General features: G+C 40.5%; 1 protein-coding gene across 2 annotated transcripts in view; it reads left to right on the top strand.

The window, feature by feature from the left end:
* MYO16 (myosin XVI) overlaps nucleotides 1–26,682 on the top strand; it is a 478,842-nt gene that overhangs the window by 149,620 nt on the left and 302,540 nt on the right. For both annotated transcript variants that reach the window (XM_033435062.2, XM_033435063.2), the window contains exons 5-7: nucleotides 8,916–9,024; nucleotides 15,695–15,819; nucleotides 23,368–23,493. In XM_033435062.2, the coding sequence (XP_033290953.2) occupies nucleotides 8,916–9,024; nucleotides 15,695–15,819; nucleotides 23,368–23,493 (360 nt within the window). The remainder of the gene's footprint in view (nucleotides 1–8,915; nucleotides 9,025–15,694; nucleotides 15,820–23,367; nucleotides 23,494–26,682) is intronic.

Raw genomic sequence — 26,682 nt, 5'->3', positions numbered from 1 at the left:
ACACAGAAACGTGAGCATTTGTCATTTCTGACAGCATCTGCTTGCCCTTTTGGGTGATTATCTACCATCCTTTTTCTTCATGATCTTAGGTTTCAATTTTGGGGGACTCTTTGGGTTTGCTTGTCTTTTTTTTTTTTTTTTTTTACTTCAAACAGAAAGTCACAAAAATTATAATCATCCTCATCAGTTCACTCAGTCCTGTGTAATTAATTTTTTTTCATCTTGATCTTTTGTTAGCACTTTTATGAATTCATCAGTTTTCCATTAGAGTTCTGAAAATGCTTATTCATGCAGTTCAGCAGTATAGTCAGTTACCAGAAACCTGTACTTGTCAGAGTCTTTTCCATGAATTCCTTGAAGAGCCCGTGAGCCACAACTACTGAGCCCACAAGCCACAACTACTGAGCCTGCGCGCCACAGCTACTGAAGCCCACACACCTAGAGCCCGTGCTCCGCAACAAGAGAAGCCACTACAGTGAGAAGCCGACGCACTGCAACAAAGAGTAGCCCCCGCTTGCCGCAACTAGAGAAAGCCCGCGCGCAGCAACGAAGACCCAACACAGCCAAAAATAAATTCAAAAAAAAAAAAAAAAAATAAGCGGGGTGCAAGAGAGAAATCCAACCAAACCAAACCTGCCATCTTTAATATTTCAAAGAGCTCTGGGCTGTACGGTCCTATGTCTTCGCAAGTTTTTCATTCTGTCCCATTTTCTGGATTTTAATTCTTAAACCTAGCTAAAAACTGTGCTTGCCGAGAAGGATGGGTGATCTAATGGTTGTCTTTGCAAATAACATATATAATAAGATATTCTTCCTCTTCCAATTAATTATTAGGGTAGCTACCATTTGTTGAGTGCCTGGCCCTCGGCTGGGTACCGCATAGGCTTATACTGAAGATAACTCTCTACACATTATAGACTCAGAATTGGCTCCACTTTGCAAACTGAAGGACAGAACTGGGTGGTTTGCCCTTGGTCACAAAACCAGTGAGCCGAAACCCGGCACTCAGAGCCAGCCTTCCCTGAGGCCAAGCCAGATTCCCCCCATTTCTCCCGTTTTCCACCACCTCTAACCCACACCTCCCCATTCTTTGTGTTCCTGTGTTGCAGCTCCCTGTGTTCTAACGTTCCATTTTCCATTTTGTAATAGTTTCACCAAACTTTTTACCTTAATTAATGCAAAATAGTGGACAATACAGACGTACAAATTTACAGACTTCTTCTGTGTAAGAAACCCCATTTAGGTTTCTTGTTTTTATCTAAATATTTCCCTTTCTTTTGAGTGTGCATTGCTTGTAGGATAGAAAGTTTTCTTATTTAATATGAGACTCCATGAATAGTTCAGCAGTGAATATTATGGCATTTCCCAAACACAGGGTATTTTTGATCAAATGAATTGGAAAAATGTGGGGACAATTTTTAACTGGTTTCTTGGAGGTGATAAGCTAAATGTACCCCCAAATTTTATAGGGTATGGATTATAGTACAAAGTATTTTACAATATAGTTTGCAGTCAAATTTAAATCAAACAATTTATGTAATGTGTCAGATGATTATATTTGCGAAAAACATAATGAAAATCAAATTAAGTTGTATTAGCCCTTTATGGTTTATTATGCCTGAATATGTAACTATGCCAATAGATTGGTTTTTACAATTTTTGCTCTTTCCTCCGTAGAGTTTGTGCTAAAATATTATAAGCACTTTAAAATATTAACAAAAATACAGTCCCAATTTTTAAATAGCCGAAGCACTTGAATAGATTATTTAGAAAAGGGATACAGTAGCCATGAACGTGTTAAGCAATAGCTTTTCTTAGAATTAAAACTGTGAATTTTAAAAAGTTACGATTTTACAATATATACCTATATCACATCATCACGTTGTACATCTTAAAATTACACAGTGTTATATGCCAATTATATCTTAATAAAGCTGGAAAAAAAGAAAATAAATTCAAATAATGGAGCTCAAATTTTAAACAAGATTTTGAGAGCTTGTATTCTTCTGTGTTTGACATTCTATATTTTATTCTGTTCCAAGGGTCTGCAAACTAGGTAGGCCCCATGAGACAGATCCGGCCCACTCTCTGTTTTGATGGCCTGTAAGCTAACATTTCCATTTTTAAATGGTGGAAAATATCAAAAGAAGAAGAGGGACTTCCCTAAGAGTCCAGTGGGTAAGACTCCACGCTTCCACTGCAGGGGGCACTGGCTCGCTCCCTGGTCGGGGAACTAAGATCCCACGTGCCACGCAGTGTGACCAAAAAATAAAATAAAATAAAGTTTATTTTAAAAAAACGAAGAATATTTTGTGATCTGTGAAAATTATGTGAAATTCAAATTTCAGTGTCCAAAATGAAAGTTTGATAAGAACAAAAAACAAAATGAAAGTTCTAACATTTCAAATTGTCAGTGATAAAATAAAAATAAAAAAATATATAAATAGAAAAAATATATATAAATACATAATTTAACAGTTTTAATAATTCATTCATTTATTTACTAATAATTGTTTTCTGAGCACATAGAGCCTTTATTAGATCCCAGAGATATAGAAATATCAAAGTATTTTCTCTCATGGAGCTTGAAATCTAGTGTGGGATATTGTCAATAAGTACGTATGTGTGTGCTTAAGACATTGGATCATAATCATCACTGTGAGAAAATTAGAACAGAGTAAGGTGATGTGAAGTGATGAAGTATTGGGGGATGGGGACCTTTAAACAGCGATTCGATGAAGAAGCTGTAAAGGAACAGCCATCTCAAGATGCCCAAGGGAGAAAGTGTTCCAGGCAGCTGGACCAGCAGGTGAAGTCAGTGGGAGCCGGGCATTACGTGAGGGACAGGAAGGAGGCCTGTGTGGCTGGAGGGCAGTGAGCCAGAGGCCGGTGGAAATAATGGGTTGGAGGGACGATGGGGTCCAGACGACGTGGCACTTGGAAGATGTGAGGGAGATTAGAGACACTCTCTAGTCTCACAGTACAATTCCCAGTGTCCTTAAAACAAAAGCTTACAGGATGCCAATAGCATGTTCTCTGTCCTAAAATAAGTGCGTGTGTGTTATATATTAGTTTGGGATAACCTTTACCTTAGCACAGGAGTACAAAATTTCCTATTCAAAGAAGAGAAACTCCTGGGATAAACAAGAATGTAAAAAAGAATGTATAACTGAGTCACTTTGCTGTACAGCAGAAGTTAACACAACATTGTAAATCAACTCTACTTCAATTAAAAAAAGAAGAGAAACTCTCTGCAATTCAAAAGCACCAAATACCCACTCACATTTTTCTATTTTCCCTATCATGTTTGATGCCAGCATTTTTATATTTAAATGGAATATTTTGTGGCAGGATGTTTGCAGACTGTAAATATTTTATTCCTCATCAGCGATTCTCCCCAACTTTGACCTTTCCAATACTCCCATATTTCCAATAGTTTTAGCATCCCCTGGTGACTCTCATCTGAATTATTACTCTAATGAATGCTAAATTCTAACCTTATCATTCCTGCTACATGTACCAGTTGGTATTCTATCACAAGGAAGAGCTTTCTTCTCCCCTGTAGTCAGGGATTCATTTTGTTACTGATATCAGTATGAACCCATGGGTTCTCAGCTGCAACTTGACAGTCTAAAAACATCACTCAACCAAGTGATCAAAAGTTACCTTCATCACCACCGGGATCAAGGAACATCAGGAGTCTTCTGGCACCTTTTTTTTTTTTTTTCCCCAAGCTGCCTATGTCGTTTATTTAAAAAACAAAAACTCTTCAAAGACCACATACCACTGGATCAGACACCCTAACCTCCTGAGGTAACAATATTCATGGGGAAGGTAGGATTCAAATACAGGTTGTGGTCCAAAGTCCATGTACTTTCTACTACATGCTCTACTCACCTTTACATCATAGTTACACCACTTGCCCTGATCCTGGTGTGCAAATTTTTCCCATGGTTGTCACTCATTCCAGGACGAGGGAGAATGCCCTCTCCATCTTCATCTTCCGGTCAGATCACCAATGGAATGTCCCTTAAATCTTACTAAGAATAAAACCTCATTTAAACTAATTATAGGGAAGAATTGACTAACAGGAGTAAAATCCAACTTCTAGAAGCAGATTATGTACTTAACTTACAGTAACATAGTCTGTTAGGAACCCTTTGGAAGAAAAAGGCACTGTTCCCTTTTTGTAAAAATGTTTTAGTCTTACGTGGCAGAAACGACTTTGCAAATGTGATTAAGGATTTTGAGGTGGGAGAGGGATCTGGGTGGGCCTTAAATGAAAAGGCACCATGGGAAGAACACAGTATCCCCTCTGTGGTTGCCTGCCAAAAATCTCATCGGAAGGACCTATGAGAGAAGGTCTTAAAGAAGAAGACAGAAGAACTGTTTCAAGTGGAAGAAGGCTAAAGAGAAAGGAAAAGAAAATGGCCCAGGTAACCCCTCATTCTGTCCTGAGCCACGGGATGATAGCGATCAAGGATGTCATTGAAAAAATCAATGAAACTTGGATGTGGACTGTGCTTTATATAATGGAATTTAGTGATGCCAGACTTTCTGATTTTGATAACACTTACGCAAAAGAATATCCTTATTTTCATGATGTACATACTAAAATATTTAGGGGTAAAGGGACATGGTGCCTGTGACTCACTTTTACAAGATTCAGGAAAAATAAAAGAGACAGAGAAAGCAAAAATAGGGGAAAAGTGTAAATAATTGGTGAAGTTGGGTAAAGGGTTTCCTAGCGTTGCCATTATGCAGTTCTACAAGCTGGGTGGTTTCAAGCAACTTGTTGTCTCACAGTTCTGTAGGCCAGAAGTCCAAAGTCGAGGTGTTGGCAGGGTCGTGCTCCCTCTGAAACTTATGGGAAAGCATCCTTCTGTGTCTCTTTGAGCTCTTGGTGGTCTCAGGTACTCAATGGCTTGTGGCAGTGTCACTGCAATCTCTGCCTCGATCCTCACATGGCTGTCTCATCCTCTGTGTCTGTGTCCCCAATAACCCTCTTTTTGTAAGGACACCTGTCATTTACTTTACTCCAGAATGACTGCATCTTAGCTAGTCTCATCAGCAGTGGTCCTATTTCCAAATAAGTTCACATTCACAGGTACCAGGGGTTAGGGCTTCAACATTGCTTTTTGGGGGGATGTAATTCAACCCATAACATATATATAGGACTTCTTTGTACTATTTTTGCAACTTGGAGTAAACTTGAAGTTATATCAAAATAAAAAGTTACTAAAATTATTTGCATATAAAAAGTGGTATTTGTGTGTATAGTGTTAGGTAGTGTTCTAATTTCATTCTTTTACATGTAGCTGTCCAGTTTTCCCAGCACCACTTATTGTAGAGGCTGTCTTTTCTCCATTGTATATTCTTGCCTCTTTTGTCATAAATTAGGTGACCATATGTGCATGGGCCTATCTCTGGGCTTTCTGTCTTGTACCATTGATCTATATTTCTGTTTTTGTGTCAGTACCATACTGTCTTGATTACTGTAGCTTTGTAGTATAATTTGAAGTCAGGGAACCTGATTCCTCCAGTTCCATTTTTCTTTCTCAAGATTGCTTTGGCTGTTCAGGGTCTTTGGTGTTTCCATGCAAATTGTAAAATTTTTGTTCTAATTCTGTGAAAGATGCCATCGGTAGTTTGACAGGGATTACATTGTGAGAGTAGCAGCGACATATATACACTACCAAATGTAAAATAGTTAGCTAGTGGGAAGTAGGCGCATAGCACAGGGATATCAGCTCGGTGCTTTGTGATGACCTAGAGGGGTGGGATAGGGAGGGTGGGAGGGAGGCTCAAGAGGGAGGGGATATGGGGACATGTGTACGCATATGGCTGATTTACTTTGTTGTGCAACAGAAACTAACACAGTATTGTGAAGCAATTACACTCCAATAAAGTTTTATATTAAAAAAGTGGTATTTGCTTATTAAAAGTCCACCAGGTACCTGTCATTAAAATTTCAGTTTTAATGTGCTGGGGAATTATTACTAAATGAAAAATTGGCAAGTTTATTCATTGACATTAAATTGCTACATAAACTAATAAAATGTTTATTTACAGGAAATGTGCATTTATTTGTTCATATGTCATCTGACATGCAGTAAATAAGATTCCTACTTGAGAAGAATGAGGCATTTGAGTTCTATTTCCAATACTCCAGGAACAGAGTGTAGGACAAATTGGAGATGGGGTGGCCTTCCAGCTTGCATAATGAGAAAGGAAATGTATTCAGGGCTCCCAGTAGGAACTGTGCAGGCCTCAACTGCAAAAGCATTTGAGGAGTTTGCTTTTGCATAATATAACATTTACTTCCCTGATGAAACCAATCACGACGTGATTTATTTTCTTGAAGCCACAACTGAAGGACTTGCCTTAGTCTTAGTTCCAGAGGGACCCATTAACAACACATTACCTTCTGAGTTAGTCAGACTAAGAGTAATAATCAGCCATGAATCTTATCAATGGGGTTTTTATATATGTATGTACAATTTCAGAATTCTGAGTCAAGAAATACAGCTTTTTCAGGGGATCATGTAGATACGTGTTTTGTGGCACATGAATCAGCTCTTCTAGGGACATCTACTAAGACCAGATAGTTGAGTGGTGGGGGTAGAGCCACTGCAGCTGGAGTGTCTCACCCATGTCCAGTGGCAAGGAAAGAAAGGGAGGGAAGGGGGGGGGAGGGAGGGGGGAGGGGAGGGAGGGGAGGGACTGATGGAAAGGGGAAAGAGGGAGAAAAAGTCTCCCACAATTGTCATCCATCTAGAAAGAGTGAAGGCAGGAAACTTAAGTATGCATAGAGTGATTTTGTAATTTCATGTATATACTCTTAAAAAGGAATGTCAGAAAATTTAGTTAAAAATAATTATCACGGAAAACATAATTCTTTGCCTCAATTTTTAGTAATTAGTTTAAGTTCAACGTTTGCTTATTTTTCAGTTTGTTTCAGTCAATTGTTTTTAGGGCCTAATATGTCCCAGGCACTGTTGGGCATGTAAAGAGGAATGAGATGTGGTCTGTGATTAGGGAAGTTCCCGACCCCCCCAGGAAGGTCTCTACAGGAAATAACACCTGGTCATTCAGCAGCACAGACCAGTGGGGGATTAATGGGTTGAAATGTCAATGAATGAACCCAACTAAAATATTCAGCACCGCATTTCAGTTTCACACTCTCTTTGAAAGAGCCTCATTACTCCTGAAAGAATAGAAAATATTCTCCCCCAGTGCCCCCTCTCCCTGGGCATCACGTTGCTCGCCTGTTTATTTTTGCTGTTATTGATAATATGTGACTCAATTATATTCACTGTCATCTGCCGCCCAGATGTTTGATATAGATAAGATCCTCTCTGAAACGTCTATGCCTTGGCAAAAAAGAGTACCCTGATTATCTCCCACCTCTTAGTATTGAAATCAGCAAGGATGCCCTGTAGTTCTGTGTCTTAATTGATTCTTCAACCAATGAAGCTTGGGTAAATACGCAAAACGTTATTCTCCTGGCTGGAGACTAAAGGAAAGGAATCATTAGCAAAGTCTACTTAAGACTATTGCCTCAAGTAACTTCTTTTCAAACTCTGAATAACTGAAACAAAATGAAATGCACTAAGAAGATAATCTGAAATCTTTAGGACCTTGTAATGACATTTGCCTTAGGTAAGGGAAATCTGAAATATCTAACTTGACCTGTTCAAATAAAGAAGTATCTTCATATGGTTCTAGAAAATATAATGTGGTTCACTCTGGATGGTAAGGTGAGCAGTACAACTTACGTGGAGGGAATATGCTACCACTTTGACCTACTTTTTAGTTTTCTTTTTACTATATTACAGCAGTCTTTTGGAAACCTGTGCAGACTTGCTAAGGCATAGGAAAGCAGTATATAGACACACACACACACACACACACACACACACACACACACAAGGTAAAACCCCACATTTTAATATATAAAGCTATTAATGTGATGTTCCTTTTTATGTAAAGTTATGAATTTGGATATTATATGAACCATATTAACTGTATCCACATTGCAATACAGGAAGAAGATAGGGTGAAACTTTCATTTGTTTGGCCTGAGTTTAGTGACAGGTTATTGGGAGGAGGCATACGGGAAATCTTGCCGGATAAATTTTACGGAGCTCATTAAAGAATGTAGAGCAAGGGTGACAATTGATGTGACTACATTTTTAAGAACGAAAGCGCGTCTATCATTGTATTTAGGCTGGGATGTGCAAAGAGTCAAGCGGTGGGCTCAGAGGTGCTTGAGGGAGAGCCCTTTGAAGCTAAAAGGTGTGTGATAGTCATATGTAATATGTTCCATCCATTAATGTCTACAGATTATGCTTTTTGTTGGAAAACAGTTTTTGGAAAGAGGAAAACCAACCAGAAGCCATTAGCTCAGCCTTTATTAAAACGACTGTCGTGTGAGAACAGCTCTCAAATGAGTTTCTGTGGAGAGCAAGGAGCTTGAAGATTTAACAGGATAGTTTGGGGAAGATCAAAGTTCATACAGGAGTTCTCCGTTCAGACTCTGAAGGCAGGGCCACTTCTGTTGTGTTAGGACAACCAGGCATGTCTAGGGCAGCCAGCATAGAGGCGTGCCCAGTTTAGCAGCCAGGGATTGGGTACTCTGGGTTTCGCAAGGGGTGTAGGGAGGAGTGTACTGGTGGCTAGGGTCTTGCCTGTCAAGGGTCAGTTGAACCTTTTTGGACCATGAGAGTTTCTCACAAAGTATCTAATATAATTTGTCTTAAAAAATAATTCCAGTTTGCTATGTGATCCTGCCGGCTGTATCTAATGTAAACTTTGCTGGGTCTGTTTCCTCAATAAGATAGAAATGAAAGTTTGGATCTGCCTTCTATGTTAACAGTATATATAATGTTAAATTTGTTCGGTTTCACTTACAGGCTGGAGCTAATGTCCTTCTCCAGGACGTCAATGGAAATATCCCACTGGACTATGCCACGGAAGGGACAGAATCGAGCTCCATCCTGTTGACCTACCTGGATGAAAATGGTAGGCAGATGCTTTGAAAAACCATAGAAAGATAGAAGAAGAGATAGGGCAGTAGAATTTAAGTGTATATATTTTAGGTGTGCTTACATGATTTCAGACGGACGTCATTTCCCTCAATTGTGTGAAATGAGGTCTTGTTCTGTGCAGCGTTTCATAGTTGGTTTAGTCAATGCAGTTTTGCAAGCTGGCAGAAATCTGGAGACCAACCGTGCAGGGACATTTTAACAGGCATCCAAAGTCCATAATTAGCCGGACTGGGTTTGTAATTATAATCTATTCTCCACTGGGAGGGGAAGGGAAGGGAAGCAGCACAACTGAATTTTGAGTTAATGAGCGTAAGGTCATGTGAAGTGTATTCTCTTAGGAGCATCCTGCCTCCGAAGAATCCCACTCAGGTGAGTGAGGACCAAAGTCAAGGGCAGTTTGCACAGCATCCCAACATCCACTCCTGGGGACACATGGAAACTCAACCCTTGTCAGAAGAGAGCCCCACGGTCATGGTGCCGGCTGAAGCGATGAGGCCGGGCCCCCAAATGTGTTCGCTGACAAAGAACGTTTAATTGCACAGCCTGAGGGTATAATTTCACGAGTGAGTTCAGCCTTGGCGAAGTGTGAGGCGTTTGGAATCCTGAGCCCCATATGGTGTTAAACTAAGGGAGTATGCCCGTCGTTTATTTTTCTTTCTTTCAGCTCTTCAGGTATAAAGAACACCAAAGAAATTCCAGTTCCTTCAAGTATGATCTTTTGTCAGAGAAAAAGGTCAACATATTTAAGAGGCACGTCGTGCCTGAGACCCTGTCCTTCTTGCCTCTAAGAAAAGCCTGCACGTCTGCCTCTTTGCTCTCTGTGCTCTGTACCTGCTCCAGATCACTTGTCTCCAAAGGTTTATTCTCAGGAGGGCTTAGAACAATAATAATTAGTGCTTAGCAGCCGTGGGTTCTTAAAAAAAAACTTGTCTCATTAATTCTGAAAGCAAGGTAAGCGATGTCATCTTCACTGGAGAAACTGTGAGCTGTGCCGTGGTTCTGAGGGTCACCAAGTCGTGGCCCCGGGTGACAGGCCGTGGGGTAGAGTCACTCCCTGGTACCCACTCCTACAGGAGGGACGTAGTGCTTTCTCGCATCTCGTCAGCTGTGACTTGTTGTTCCACTGCTGGGAAGGTTATCATTTGGATCTTTGCAAAACTTAACTTGGAGTGCGCGATTCTGAATCTGAGTGAGGAACGCGGCTGTCTTATTTATCTGTGCCAGTTCTGTGGGATCGTTTCCTGTTCTCATTGTTCTGAATTTGTAATAACTACAGTCATGTATCTTTCCCTTTGGAAACTAAAATTAAGTATCTTTCTTTGCAAAAGAATGAACTTCTTCACCTTTCCAACTCATGGGAGCATTTTGTTTGCTAAGAACGCTGAGTGTTTGCAAGAGCAGTGTTACTATTCCATGTAAAGAAAAATAAGTGTATTCCTTTAAGAGGCTGATTTAAAAATGATTAAGGAGGGCTTCCCTGGTGGCGCGGTGGTTGAGAGTCCGCCTGCCGATGCAGGGGACACGGGTTCGTGCCCCGGTCCGGGAAGATCCCACATGCCGCGGAGCGGCTGGGCCCGTGAGCCATGGCCGCTGAGCCTGCGCGTCCGGAGCCTGTGCTCCGCAACGGGAGAGGCCACAGCAGTGAGAGGCCCGCGTACAGCAAAAAAAAAAAAAAAAAAAAAGAAAGAAAAAAATGATTAAGGAAAAAATTGAGAAGGAGATACTGACTCTGAATGGTTAGGAGAAAATCTGTCACGACGATGGCTGTCACAATCCGTTTGTGAGATACATGTTTGCCAGAACAAATGCGCTTTAATATCTCTTACATTTTTAATTCTGTTTTCCATTTGTCCCTGCTGTTGCACTGGCCTCTGCCTTTCATCTCTCTGCACCTCCTTCACCCCATTCACAGTCTGGTTCCATCTCTGCCCACATCCTTCCTCCTTATCTGGATCAGCTGCCGTAGTTCCAGTAAATACTGTCTAATTCAATTTATTCTCTGCATCCTCCCCTGTCCCGTTGGTGAGCTTTTAGAGTTATCGGTTGTGACAGCATGGGCTGATACTGTTAGAAATTTCTAACGTTCCAAGATGGGATTTTCATTACTTGGTGCACTGCGTTCTTCTAACTGGGCGGGGGAAAACCTTGAATTCTCACTCTGCATCGTTCAGCTTCAAATCGGAGTACTTATCACACTGTCACACGAGGACACATGTGGGAGAAGACAGGCCAGGTAGCGAGCACGCCGATTACATGGAAAATCGCTGGTCACAGGTTCTAACTGTACTGTCACCGCCGGCATACACTGTACCCCTGGTCGTGGCAATTAACCTCAGCTCACTGCCTGAGCTTCCTGGGCCGGAAAACAAGACAGCAAGGAGTTCTGATCAAGCATCTGATGCAGATGAGATCTCCGGTGCACGACAAGCCAGCTGGCGTTCAAGGAAAGCAACTGATAATTAAATGAGCCAGCAGAGAAAGGAAGCACTGCGGGGAGAGCTCAAGGTGTCCAGGAAAGATGCTCACCACGGAAAACAACATATAGGTCAATGTTTCCAAGTCCCTGAAGAGTAAAACAAACCCTTTTTACTTTGCCCTTCATATAGCATCACCCGTGGCCCTTTCTCCTGTCTTTCAAATCCATCCTTTGAGAAAAAGGGCTCATAATTCTTCTGAGTTCCTAATTTCCTCTCCTGAGCCCACTGAAGTTCTGCTTCCTCCCCTACCGATCTGGACACGTCCCTACGGTGATTGCCACTGCCCTCGGCTCTATCCAGCTGTCACTTTTCTGCTCTCCTGCATCATCTCCCTGTGACGTTCAGTGACCTTGATCACACTCTCCTATGAAAAGGCTCACCTGCTCTGATCTTCCCATAGCTTTTCTCCCTTCTTTTAGTTTCCTTTGGAGGCACCACTTACGTAGTTGGTTGTTCGCAAGGCTTTGTCTTTGAGCATCTTCTCTCTACACACTGTCCCTGGTCATCTTCCCCTCTTCCTAGTGTCCTTAGCAGCTACCTGACCCCAGGGTTACTCTTGCAGCTTAGATATCTTTCAAGAACTTCTGCATTGCACCTGCAATTTCATTACGTGTCTTGTGTCTTTGACTTGTATGTCAGACGAGTTGAAATAACGTGTCCAGTGTGGACCTTCATGTTGTGCTTTCACACTCTCTCTGTATTCTCTTTACCTTTACACCCAGAAATCTGAGTATCTGAACATCACTTTTCTTCTCCTGCATCCCTCACCTCGAATTGTCACCAAATCTTACAGATTCTTTCCTTGACATCTTTCTAAGAAGTCCACATATCTCACCAGCCACGCTATGACTGCCCTAGTTAAAACCCCAGTCTTTCTATTTTGGAAGAGCCTTGGAAAATGGTCTTCTTAACTCCAGACTTAGCCCTCCCTCTGCATTTTTCAGAGACTCCCAGATTCATCAGTCTGCAAATGACCTTGAAGGTTTCTCCTGCTTAACAAAGTTCTTTCAAAATGCTGTTCCATCACCAACCCCTTCAGAATCATCCCATTATTGGGGTGACAGTGATCCCGATTTGCCTGGGACAGTCCCACATTAAGCCTGTGGTCAGAGTTGGGGAACAGGATTCGGTAGAGGTTACAACACCATTTTGGCTTAAACTGGTTTATTTCTCTTTTGCTAGAACAACTTTCATCATTAGCCTGCTTAACTTTTTTGCTTCCCGTCAAGTCTTGGATCTCCTCGGAAGCTTCCCATAGTGACAAAAATTGAGATTAGATGCAATTCTCGGAGCTTAGGGAACCCCAGGGTACAGCCATGGGGTGGGTCATGTCATAGCATAGTGATAAAATGATCTGTGATAGCGGCACAGAATACCCCGGATACAGGATGGATAATGGAGAAGAGGAAATGCTGAATTGTTACAAAACAATATTACCTTGAGAGGGTCAGTTAAGGAAGGTTAAGATAAGGTTCAGATTGACTTGAGATGTTAATGTACATTTATTGATATAATCAAATGTAATCAGGTAGCAGTAATTAGTATCACATGTAATAACTTGTGCATTTCAGGTAAATGATTGGTTTCTTATGTCCGAAATTAAACAAAAAATTACTAAATTCCTTTCAAAATAGTAAATCTAAGCAGGGCATGTATTAATTTTTTCAAGAAACAGTATGAAAATAAAACTGAACTTCTTTTCAGAAAGAGAGGATTGGCCCGTTATCCACTACAAAATAATAGATTTCTTATGGGCTGTAGTCATCTTGTTTGGCTTTTTTCCAGAAGCATCTTAAGAAATTTGACCAAGAAGTGAGGGAATTTCCATTCTATTGTCTTACCAAAAATAGATCTGTGGGTTTTTTTTTCCCCGAACATGTCGGAAAAAAATCTAAAAATCACATCTTAATCGGTATCATATTTGATTCAAAATAAAGTTTTAAAATAAGGGGGTACAATGTCATAATATTCCCCTCATATCTTCACAACAGTCACCAGAAATAGATTGTTTCCACCTAATATGTTGTAATGTGCATGAGTCTGAAATGAGTGACAGCTAATCTCTTTTAATTTGTGTCTTTCATCTTTGAGCCCTATTCTTTTTTTATCACTCAATTTTAATTACATGTTTAAATAATTCTCTAAAAGATGCATACCACTTCAGTAAACATGCAATATTATAAAAGTTAAAATAATATGGCCTTAGGGTAGGGCAGCCATTAGGTTTTTCTGCTACTTCAGCATATGCAAAATTGAACACTGACATCTGAGAAACAGTGTTTTCCAGATATTACTCACGTGTCAAATTCCATAATCCTAAAAATAGGAATAGAGTGCCAGTTTTAGCTGGTTGTTTAGAAACCTCCAACGTGCCTATTAGGGAAATCTGTTAGTTCTTCCGCAATGGCTTCTGATGATGAGGAAGCTGAGATGCGGTTTTGGTGTTTCTCATTCACGTTTCTACTAAAATGGGTTTGCTTTGAACTGAGTGTTTGAAACAAGCTACGCTATTCAAATACTGCATTTGGCTTTATTTTGTTTGGTTTTTCCCTGCCTCCCTATTGTAAAGAAAAACACTCCTAAATGCGTGGCAGGTGATCCATGTACCAGAAGGCTGACTGATAATGAAATGACAGGTCCCTTTCATTGAGTGCCACCTGCAAGCTAAATCCTGTTTTATATGCTGTATGTGTTTTGACTCATTCTCACGACAACTGGTGAAATAAACTGTCAGCCCCTTTTGCAGATGAGGAAACTGAGGCAGAGGATAAGTTACCTGCCCCCACTGGCACAAATAGTAAGTGCAAGACACAGGCTGGGAGAACAAGGGATGCAGGGAGGCAGGCGTGGTGCGCTCTAGGGGGACATGACAGCCGATGGGCACCGTGCTGCGCTGTGCCACGCAGACAGGTCTTATAAACGTTACCCATAGCTTTGTTCCTTTGGGATATGTAGTATTACCTGAGTGACGGAGGATACAGACAGTCAGGCTAAGTCACTCTCCAGGAGTCACCCTGGGGAGGTCGGCCACAGACCAGGCACAGCCAGGAGGATCACTCCAGCCTTTTTGCTCTAGCCCACTGCTCTCTCTCCATGTTTGTGGCAAGGACTCAATCAGATAAGAGATAGAAATTGCTCCGAAGTGTGGCTGGCTCATAGCAAACACTTGCTGAGGGACAGATGTCATCTCCTCAGCAGCAGCAGAATCATCTTCATCAACATCATTGATCTCACTATGACTGTTATTATTACTTTCACTTGGAATGAGGTGGATTATTTCCCCTTAGTAAACACCTATTATGTCCAGGAACCAACGTTAGGAACAGGGGATGCAGAAATGCAGAGATATACGCTACCGTGGAGATTACACCACCATGAAAGCTCAGGTTGAAATATATACTGGATAGAGGTATAAGCAGGTGAGCTGAGCTGAGTCTTCTCTGCATAAACCACCCACCTCATTGAAGCCCGGGCTATCAGTCTTCATCAATTTTAGTTTATTTCTCCTTATTAACATTAAGAGTCATGAAACCATCATTTGGAACATCCTTTAAAAAATAATTTGAAGGAAAGTTGCAAAAATAGTACCGAGAGGTCCCAGATACCCTTCATGCAGGTTCCCCTAGCGTTACAAATGTACACAGCCGTGCTGTATTCATCCACACTAAGAAGTTAACATCGGTACAATATTATTAAGTAAACTACAGGCTTTATTCAGAATTTTCCAGTTTTCCCGCTAAATCCTTTTTCTATTCCAGGACACTGCATTGCTTTTAGGAGCAACTATTTTAATGAGGAAAATCATAGGGAACAGAAAGTATGTCTTTACAACTCATTTCAATTCAGTGCAGGTACTTTACCATACTTTGGGCAGTCTATGCTGATGATTTATACTAAAACAGAAATCCACTGAAAGCCTGCCATGGGTAAGGCATCCTATCACATTTTGGGATATAATAAGAGGAAAATTATTCAAGACTCTAGCTGGAAATAAGACTGCATGCCAAGAGAAACAATTACGGATGCTTTGAGTGAGAGTTCAGATTGGAAGAGGAGCTTCAAAGAAGAAGGAACACGTTGAAAAATATGAGATAAAATTAAATTTTTACCCCCTGCAGCTGAGGAGCAGTGTACATTCTGTTTGAAAAAGGCTCTTTTCCCCCCTAGGAGTGGATCTGACATCACTGCGGCAGATGAAGCTTCAGAGACCAATGAGTATGCTAACAGACGTCAAACACTTCTTGTCATGTGGAGGAAATGTTAATGAGAAAAATAATGATGGCGTAACACTGGTAAGTTCCACGCTTCACTAGGAGACACTGCTTAAGTTGAGAACGTACGTTGATTTCTAAAACATAGAATTATACACAATTAACTTCTAAATAATGTTTTTTATTTTTCTGATTTAAAAGTAATACATATTTATTGCAGAAATTTTGCAAAGAGGAAAATGCAAATCACTTATACCATCACCCAAAGTTTATCTGTTGATATATTCTCTTTAAGCCTTCCTTGTATGCATGTTTTTCCTACAAATTTAGAGTAATTTTTATCCATTATTTTGTCAATGTGATTTTTGAGATGGAACTTACAGGAGAATGTTTTCATTTTAATTTTAAGCAAAAGAAACTGAGTTACTCTGATGAATGAATTTCTAAATTCAAGCAAACTCCTGTCATTCCTTTTCTTTTTTTTGCTATCAGGCACAGCTGCAGAAAATTAAACACACAGCAATTAAATTTGGATTAATTTTAATGTAAACACAATGTCTAATCACCAAAATAAGAACGTTTGGTCCTATTGACCCATAAAAATTACCTGGGCTGGGCATGCTGGGGTTAAAATGAATGATTGTGGAAATACATAAATGTATTAAGTTTCAGGAAAGTAAATTAGGGCAGCAGAAGGGATTATGAGCTCTGAAGCACGGGGTGCATAGAATTTGGTTGGAACCAATTTTAGAAAGTGGTCCAGTTTCTACAACTTGGGGAAAATATGGTGTGAGGTTGAGCACGGTAGATGAGGAAAGCAATGTAACCAAATGGATATGAGTTGTGTGACACGTGACAGCTTTCTAGACTTATTAAGTGCAAAGTAAGTGCCTTGAGACTTCTCGATAGAATCATCTTCCTAGATACTGATGTTGGCCTTTGGAATGTAAATTTCAGAAGACTATCAAAAATGGAACTCTAAGCTGCAGGAAAAGAAAACAGAGCATGTTTAGAGTTTATTGAAAAATAACACATTCAAATGGAAAAACATTCCAACTAGTTTATTGAGGAACTATTTACTGACCGTGACCTGTGAACAAAATCGTAGTGAACAAAACCACAGAAGTCCTCTTGTCATGGACTCACATTTCATTGGGGGAAGACAGGTAATATACAACATAAATGAGCTACATATATAGCATATTACTAATAATAAATGCAAATGAGAAATAGTAAAACAAGACGGGGCATGCTGGGTATACAGTTGACATTTTGCGTAGGTAGACAGGTAAGGTCTCACTCTCGAGAAGAGTTCCGAGTGATGGCCTGAAAGAAGTCTGCGCACACTGTAGGTGTGAAGGAGGAGCATTCCAGGCTAAATGGTGTAAGTGCAAAGGCCCTGAGGCAGGGCCAGGTATGGCGTGATTGATAAACAGCGCGGAGGCTAGCGTGGATGAGCAGGGAAAACAGGAGGAGAGGGGTAACCAGGACCAGATCACACAGCGTCTTGTGGGCCTATGCGAGGACTGTGGCAGTTACGCTGTGTGAGATGAGAATAGATTGAAGAGTTCTGAAGAGAGGATCCTACTCCTGTTCTAAAAGGATCCCTCATTCTGACTGCTGTGATAAGGACGGACTGTCAAAGGACGAGGGTGAAGCTGAGAGTTCAGTTAGAAGGCTTTTGCTTTAATCTAACAAGCGATGATGCAACTCAGACCAAGATGGTAGATGCTGGAGTGATGAGAAGTGACTCATTTCAGTCTACATTGAAAGAAGGTCCATTGGGATTTCCTGACCGGAATGTGATGAGAGAGGACGGAAAGACTTGAGAATGACTCTGGTATTTCTAGTTTGAACAACTGGAATGATGGAGTTGACACCGAATGAGATAGAGAAGGCTCAGAACTGGGCTCAGAGCAGGGAGGATCAGGGTGGATTCTGGAAATGTGAAGTTAAAAGTGCCTCTTGGCCGACGTCATGGAGGTGCCGAGTCTGTGGTTGGATACTGGAGTCTGGAATTTGGGCGATGCCTGGACTGGACAAGCAGTTTGGGGTCTTTAGCATGTACATGCTGTTGAGGGCCTTGACCCTGCATGAAGTCACTGATTTGATACAGAAGGAAAGAGGATTGGGGACTGAGCCATGGAGCAGGAAAAGAGGAAGATCCAGAAATGAGATGCGAAGAGGAACTCCCAAGGTGGGAGGAAAACCGAGAGTATATGAGATGTCCCGGGAGCCCAGTAAAGAAAGCGTGAGGAGGAGGGATGATTAACTATCAAGGTAACACTGCTGAGAGGTCAAGGAGACGGAGGTGGAGACTCAGCTGCCAGACTTGGTAACTTGGGCGTCCTCGGTCTTCTCATCGGGATGGCTTTGGTGGAACGGTGAGGTCAAAATCCAGACGAGAGTGGGCTATTTAATTAACAGCTCATTTAAGGCAGGAACTACGTTAATTAACACATCTAATGCATAGTAAAAACCCAGTGGAGTCTGTGTTTCTTTGTTTGGCAGAAGATATTACAACTTCATGTTGTTTTTTTTGGAAATCACAGCTAAATAAAAACAGCACATGGGCTTCAATCCCCGCTCAATAAAAGGACCTACATACCTCAGAAGATAAGCTATTAAAAGAATCAATACACAGCAATAAATTGCTATCATTTTCAACCATCTGCAATTTTGACATTCCTGGTCACTTTTTTTATTGAACAGAGAACACAAGTGTGGCATATCATTATTCTGTAATAACTAAATCTTGTTTTGTTATTGAGGTTGTGACGCTTTGTACGAAGAAAGTCACAGTGAACGGGAAGTCCTTCCCTGAGGATCACAGCACTTGGCAAATAGCAGATTCTTTGATTCTTTTGTCTGAGTTGGTTGGTCGATTATGTTAATAGCTGCCACTCCTGGAGCTGTCTTTCTGTAAAGGGCATGTGGATGGTGTGTTCCTGACTGTTGTTGCTGATCATGATAAGAAGACAGTCTTGGCTGCAGACGGATTTCCACATCCTGCGTTGGAATGTCAGTTGTGGTTCAAAATCAGGCACAGTGCCCCACGCTGTTACACTGTATGTGCAAAAGAGGTGAAACCGTTAGCAGAATACTCAAGGAGGATCAACTCCTAGTAAGATGGTTTTTATGTTGCTTTTTCTTCCTTTTTTAGGAACATGCAATAAAAAAACCAAATATAAGGTAGCTCTTTTTAAAAATTTTTATTAAAAAATTTTTGGAGTATAGTTGATATACAATGTTGTATTAGTTTCAGGTGTACAGCCCAGTGATTCAGTTATCCATATATATATATTATTTTTCAGATTCTTTTCTGCTCTAGGTTATTGCAAGATATTGAGTATAGTTCCCTGGGCTACACGGGAGAACTTTGTTGTTTGTTTTATATAGAGTAGTGTGTATATGTTAATCCCAAACTCCTAATTTATCCCTCCCACCACCAAGATAGCTCTTTTAAAAAGATCTCTTAGTTTATGTTAATATTCTTCTTAAAAGAAAACAAAAGCTTCAGGAAAGGATACAGTTCCCCCCAAAAAAGCCACGTTACAGAGCATATGAAAAGGAGTTCTTGAGTTCAGGTTCATAAATACTCTTTCAAAGCACTGATAACTAGTATATATGTTATCAAGAAGCTGGTTCTTTCCTGTTTTGTCACAGAATTTGATATATCACATCTGGCCTTGAGCCATATTTACTTGGTTTGTTGGAAAATAATTATCCATGAAGTGCAAAATATCAAGCAATTTTATTTTCGTTTCTTATTTTTAAATTTCGGTAGCACTGTTTCATCCTTACTTCTGGAAGAAGACTTAGCCAGTGTCATCAGTTTTCTGGTCACATCTAGGGAATAAAGCTTTTGTGGTTACTTTCTGTCACCGTACATAGCCTCGGTTTAGAGATTAGAGTGTCTGGACATATATAATAATGAAAACTTCCAACTTGCATGAAGTCAGGCCTCACTGAGTTTTTATTAGGATGATTTTAAAATCTTCTGTTGTGATGAAGTGGAATGACTCAGAGTTAGGTGTTTGGCTTTTGTTCTGAGATGACCTAGGATTAAATGTGCCGGCCGCCCTAGACGTCACTGGTAGCTCCTGCTGTGGCTAGCTTTGCTGCTAAGCAAGCCAAGAGGGTTTTCCTTTAAGTCTTTGCCTCATAAGCAGCTGAGGAGATGACCGGGTGAGAGTGGGGCTATGTTCTAAATGGTGGAACTGGAGTTTTGCTACATGGAAGCGAATCTGTTCCTAAAGGGGTCGATCCTATGAGCTTCGCATCATTAGTATGCAAGGTGGCAATAAGCCACGCTTCACACACAGCCGTGCCAACCTCGCTGGTGTGCCAGGGGAGACAAGCAAGTGTGTAAATTGTGCACGTGTTCTAGAGACGCACATTATAATACCGAATTGGTATGTGAGGCAGAGGAGGTTTGCAGGAAGAACATTTGCATGTTTAAACAAATAAACTGTGGAGTGAATGCAACGTTTGTTAGGAGCATTCACACTGCAGCGTTATCCTTGTAGCCCGGCCAACTTGGATGTCCACTCGCCTTTGCTGTTTCAAAATGTGAGTGCTGGACAATCAGAGGAACGTGGCTTCAGCCCACGGTGGCCCTGCTTCCCTGGGTCAGTTACCTCAGTGATCTAATCCACAACTTCTCCAGCTGCAAAATTGGGATGGTGACTGTCCCATAGGTTGTTCTGAAGAGAAGAAATAATGTAGAACTTTTATGCAGGACGTTTGTGAAAGCACTTTAACGTCCTGTTCTGTGTTGTAACTGGGTAGGTGATTTCCAGCTTGCGATAACTTTCCATGAGGACTGTGCTTCCAAAAAGCTGTTGCTAATTCTCTACGGGAACAACCACTGCCTCTGTGGTTCTCATAGCAGGAGAGGGGTATTCTAAGATGTCATGTGATCAACACTTACACATTCTGGCACCGATACCGTCCAGCCATGGTCAGGACAAGGCAGGACTATAAATTCCATTTCAGAAAATAGACACTTTTTTTCTTTTTTGCGGTACGCGGGCCTCTCACTGCTGTGTCGTCTCCCCGTTGCGGAGCACAGGCTCCGGACGCGCAGGCTCAGCGGCCATGGCTCACGGGCCCAGCCGCTCCGCGGCAAGTGGGATCTTCCTGGACCGGGGCACGAACCCGTGCCCCCCGCATCGGCAGGCGGACTCTCAACTACTGCGCCACCAGGGAAGCCCAGAAAATAGACACTTTAAAAAATTTTTAACTTGAAGTCGAACTTCCATGATGAGAAACGGTACCCACCCATAGGTCTAGTGACTTAAGGATACAGAACTTGATTGCCAGTAGAATCAAAGTAATGGCTCTAAACTTCTGATACGTTACTAGGATGATTTTTAAATATTCTGTTATCTCTTGTGATGAAGTGGAGTGACTCAAAGTTGGTGCCTTTTTTTTAGATTCCACACATATGCCATATGATAAATGATACAAATGAACTTAAATACAAAACAGAAATAGACCCATAGACATAGAAAACAAACTTAATTACCAAAAGGAGAAAGAGGGGGAGGGGTAAATTAGGAGTTTTGGATTAACTTATACACACCGCTCTATATAAAATAGACAAACAACAAGGACCTACTGTATAGCACAGGGAACTATGTTCAGTATTTTGTAATAACCTATAAGGGAAAAGGATCTGAAAAAGAATATATATATATATATATATAATAAAACTGAATCACTTCTGTATACCTGAAACTAACACGACATTGTAAATCAACCATACTTAAAAAAAAAGTTAGGTGTTTTGCTTTTATTCTGAGATAACCGAGGATTAAATGTGCCTGCTGCCCTAGATGTCACTGGTAGCCCCTGCTTTGTATTGCTTTGCTGCTAAGTTAGCCAAGACGGTTTTCCTTTTAGTCTTTACCTCGTGAGTAGCTCAGGGGATGACTTGGGTGAGAGTTGGGCTAAGTTCTGAATGGTGGAACCGGAGTTTTGCCACATGGAAAACAAATCTACTCACGAAGGGGTTGATCCTACGAACTTCGCATCTTAGTATGAGGCGCTAACCAACTAGTGGACCCATTCTTCATGCAGGCTTATGCTACAAGTGAGCATCTGAAATCCAGATGTTAGTGCATATAGCAGGGTAACTTGCCAGTCACTGACTGATTATTCAAATAATATGAAATAAATTTGGAAGCAGGAGAAAGATGAGTTCTTTAGGAAAATACGTAAAATCATATTTCTCTAAAATAGCTGTGGATATATCATTCTAGGGATGGTTTGCTGGAATGTTAACGAGATGAATTCCGTGTGTAACCAAGTGTGGCAATCTCTTAATGTTTATACCTTAAGTTAGATTGAATTATTTGTTGTTCTAATGTAGTTGAAAGTACATACAAAACATAAATATATAAACGTCACTGTAGATTGAAGAGCATAATTAAGTCCAAAGGTAGAAGAGCAAACTTTTTTCTGAATTTTATCAAAATTAATATTGAATAAGCCCTTTTGACTTTATTGTAATCTTGTCTTTGTAATAAAAATGGCAAGGAGTCGAGCTACAAGATTCCATGCTACAAAACCTAGAAGTTGTTGTTTTTACTACTTTTAAATTAGTTCTTCTTTTTCCTTTCCTTATAGATTCCTCTTCTTAATTATTATGATTACAAATTCCACCATGTAGTTACTTAATAACCTAGTTTAAATTGAGGATGATGATAATTTACTTACAAATAAAACCTGTTGCCAAGAAACAGGAATTCCCCCATAGGAAAATTTGAAAAATTCCTCCAAACCCTGATCTCATCATGGTAGTTCCTGAGGCTTCATTTCTAAGCTTCAGTTTGCATTGAGAAACTCAGCTGGGAGAATATTAAAATGATAGCTACATAATCATTTTAGAGCTTGTTGGCATTAATTCATCCTTTCTACTGCTCCTGTCCCTTTTTTTTTTTTTTTTTTTTTTTTTTTTTTTTGCGGTACGGGGGCCTCTCACTGTTGCGGCCTCTCCCGTTGCGGAGCACAGGCTCCGGACGGACAGGCTCAGCGGCCATGGCTCACGGGCCCAGCCGCTCCGCGGCATGTGGGATCTTCCCGGACCAGGGCACGAACCCGCGTCCCCTGCATCGGCAGGCGGACTCTCAACCACTGCGCCACCAGGGAAGCCCCTCCTGTCCCTTTTACATGTATGTAGCCATGGCAATGATCACATTTCCTGTGGTCATTTATATCTTTGAGTCCCCCTCCTGTAACACCAAATACAGGGCTGGAATTTTAGAGCTAGTCAGTACACGTGTGACTTTGGGGCAAGAAGTGGTAAATCACTGAGATATTATATTTTGTATTTACAAGTATTCAGATTATAGTAGAAAGGGGCACTGGAGAGGGAAATAGGAATTACATGGAAAAGTGCACATTGTCAGGGTCAGAAGGAAAATAATAAATAACCTATAACCCTTTTTTCAAAGAATGATGACATCCACTCGTACCCAATAAAATTACATATGTGTTCTTTTTAAAAGGTCTCTGTGTTTTAGATCTGATACTTTATTAAATGGGTGTCTTTCAACCACTGAATAAACTACATTGCTGTCCCTGCTTTTTTAAGTTAAATGACAAAATATCTCTTCGTTGCAGTTGCATATGGCATGTGCAAGTGGCTACAAGGAAGTGGTATGTCTTCTCCTGGAACATGGCGGGGATCTCAATGTAGCAGATAATCAGTACTGGACCCCACTCCACTTGGCAGCAAAGTACGGCCAGGTAAAATAATGTTCTGGGTTATTTTTAAAGAATTATTTTATGATCAGTGCATCATTTCATATTTTGTTTTGTTTTGTTTTCAGATTATGTACTAACATTATGTAACTTGACTTTTAATGGAATCGTCTTACTAAACAAATATGTTTGTGGTTGAAAGAAAACATTTACTTTTAGAAGGACACATTCATAGCCTACATTCCTCAGAACTCTGCGTGTTGTAGTCAGAATCATTGGAGAAATAATCAAAACTTAGAAACATTCTTTACAGAATGGACTTAATACTATTTTCTTAATATTATATAGTTCTTATCAGTGTACAGTTTCATGAGTCTAGGGTAATTGTGTTTGTTTTCTAGAGTTAGTAGATGTAAAGCAAAATTACATTTTATATTTTATTTTTTTCTATAAATTATATTTCATTTTAATGAATGAAGGATGGGTAGCAGAGTTCTTGCTCTGAATTGATGCTTGGCTGTAGCTAATATATCTTGAGTTACTACTGCACAAACTAATTTCTCACTAGATACTAATATACCATGAAGAAGAAGCAAACTTTAACTTCTAAATAATTTATATGGGTGAATGTGATCCAGCGGTGTTCATAATAATTTATTAATGTTACAATTGATTTACAAAAAATACATAATATGTTATGTTAGAGAAAGTCTTAGTGGTAATAGTAGAAAATATAACTCAGGTTACATATATATGGAGATTGAAGCTAAACTTGTTGATGTCCAAACATCAGCTTGTGGTAACAATCTCACTCACAGAATTTATAGTAAGTTAAATCCCTTAGATACTAACCAGTGTGCAAAATATCCATCATACAATTTGAGTCATGCAACTGTTGAATAAATTGAAAGCATTTGCATCTCAAGCATCGTAGGAAAAGCATATTGCTTAGGAAGGTCTTCCAAACTAATAAGAACGTTGTTTGTTCTGATGACGTTTCCTGTAAAAAAAAAGATTCATTCATTCAGTAAATATTTTTATCAGGCTACTGACAACTCCAAATCTGTGCTTCTAGCAAGTGAGCGTGTGCATAAGTGAATGGTTGGGTTCATGAGATAAGGCTGGATGTAGCTGAAATCATTGGCCTCAGGAGTCCAGGTTTCCCAGGTCTCACTAGGATCCCAGGAGTATCGGGGCATCAAAAGTATACCATCAGGACATTAGTAATCCATGCTAGCACAGCAGCATCCCAGGATACACTGGGTGAGAAGTTTTGTCATTTGTAAAACATAGAGAAGTGAACATATAAGCAAGTACTCTTTCCTTGAACACAACTTACTGGCCTGTGCTGATGAGGTGGTAATCTGTAAATTATCAAAATGTGCCCATTGTAGTCAGAGATTGCTTCTGGAAGGAGCTAAATCTGAAAGTGGTAAAATGTAGCAGAGCGCGACCAAACTTGAATGAATCATTTTAACCAATTTTTCACTTTGACTGACTGGGCTTTTAGATTTTGGACCAGGTATCATTGCAAAGGGGAGCTAATTGTTTCCCTTTAACCACTTTCGTAAGAGAATCAACTCAGGGGAAATAGGACTAGATTTAACAAAAATTTTTTAAAAACATGCCTTGGACTAAATATGTCACTTTTCTGTTACCAGACATTTAAATGGTTTTTTTCAGGACCCAGTGTATGGTTTTTGTTTTATTTAACTGCAGGTCAAATGAAATATTTGGTATGAGTTGATGCATTTTATTTGCTGTTGTACTTTTCAGTTCTGTGATTTCCGTTCGGTTCTGTCTTATAACTTCTATGTCTTTGATGAGGTGTTCTATTTTATCCTTTGTTTCAAGAGAATTTGTAATTGCTTGTTAAAGCATTCTTATGATGGCTGCTTTAAAATCATCATCGAATAATTCCAGCATGATTCATCCTGCTCTTGGTGTCAGTTAATTGTCTTAGTCAAATTATGATTTTCTGATTTTGGTATGACCATGATAAGTGATTTTTAATTGCTTCTTGGACATTTTGGCTATGTTGCTAGGAGAATCTTGGTCCTATATACATCTTCTATTTTAGCAGGCAGTCACCCTGCTTAGGTTAAGCGTTCAGGTTCCAGTCTACCTGAGTGGGAGGTGGATCCAATGACAGTTTAATTTTCAGAGCCTTCCAGGTATTATTTTGGTATGATTGGTTTATCTGGTGCCCCTGGAGTTCCTACTGGTTTCTTCTGGTGTCCCCAAAGGGGTAGAAGGCGTTTCCTCGGGCCAGGCTGCCCCATGTCTCTGGGTGGGGTAGGAGAATCTCCACGGGGACAAAAGACTTTCAGGGCTGGAGGCCTCTGGAGTATGCGCCCCCCCCCCCCCCCACTTGCAGGTGCCATCCCCTCCCCAGCCACCCTTGTCTCTCTTTGGGGAGGGGCATCTCGGTCTCAGTGGAAAAAGAGTGCCTGCTCTGACGCTTAGTGTTAGCAGGGTCATGGTGCTGTATTCACCTGATATTGTCAGGGAGACATGGTTTAAAAGGGGGAGGGATGCCTCTACCTGGGCCCCCTTCTGTCGCTGGGTTGGGCTGGGAAACACTGGGTCCAGGGTTGCCTTCTTCTATTGGGTGTAAGGACGTAGGCTACCCTGCCCGTCCATGGTTTCACCCTTCTGTGGGTCCTGAGTCACCTTTCTCCTTGGACTTTTCAGAGTTCTTCTTGGGTTGCTTGTTATTTCCAGGGTTTATTATAATTAGCAGAGAGGACCAGTAAGAAATCAATCTAAGCTGGTGTGTTTTAAAACAACTGCTTCTGTTTACAAAAATTACTTATTTATGAAAGACCTGTAAAACTTGATGTAAGGCACATAAGCCCAATACAACTGCTGCTTCCTTCATAAAGCTTCCTGGAACGTTTGTCACACAAAAGCCATAAGATAGAAGAATCACTGATGGATAAGGTAGAGGATATCGGTATTCCACGCCATTACCTGTCACATTCCAAAAATTTCCCAAACTTTGGGTTTTCTGAAACTATGTTTTCAGCCTAGAGAAACATAGTCATGAACTTATATGGGAAATATGATTCAAAAGCTGCATTGACTTTGCAAAATGCAGAGCAATTAAGGTGAATGTTTTTATTACCGTATTCCCAGTGTACCAGCTACATTCCCAGCGCTTACCATTTATTAATGATTAATGGTAAACTAATGAAGAAACACTTCCCAATTGCTGCATTTTTTTCAAAACCA

This window comes from Orcinus orca, chromosome 18, assembly GCF_937001465.1.
Source record: "Orcinus orca chromosome 18, mOrcOrc1.1, whole genome shotgun sequence".
Classification (NCBI taxonomy): domain Eukaryota; kingdom Metazoa; phylum Chordata; class Mammalia; order Artiodactyla; family Delphinidae; genus Orcinus; species Orcinus orca.
This window is presented reverse-complemented; position numbering and strand designations above follow the sequence as displayed.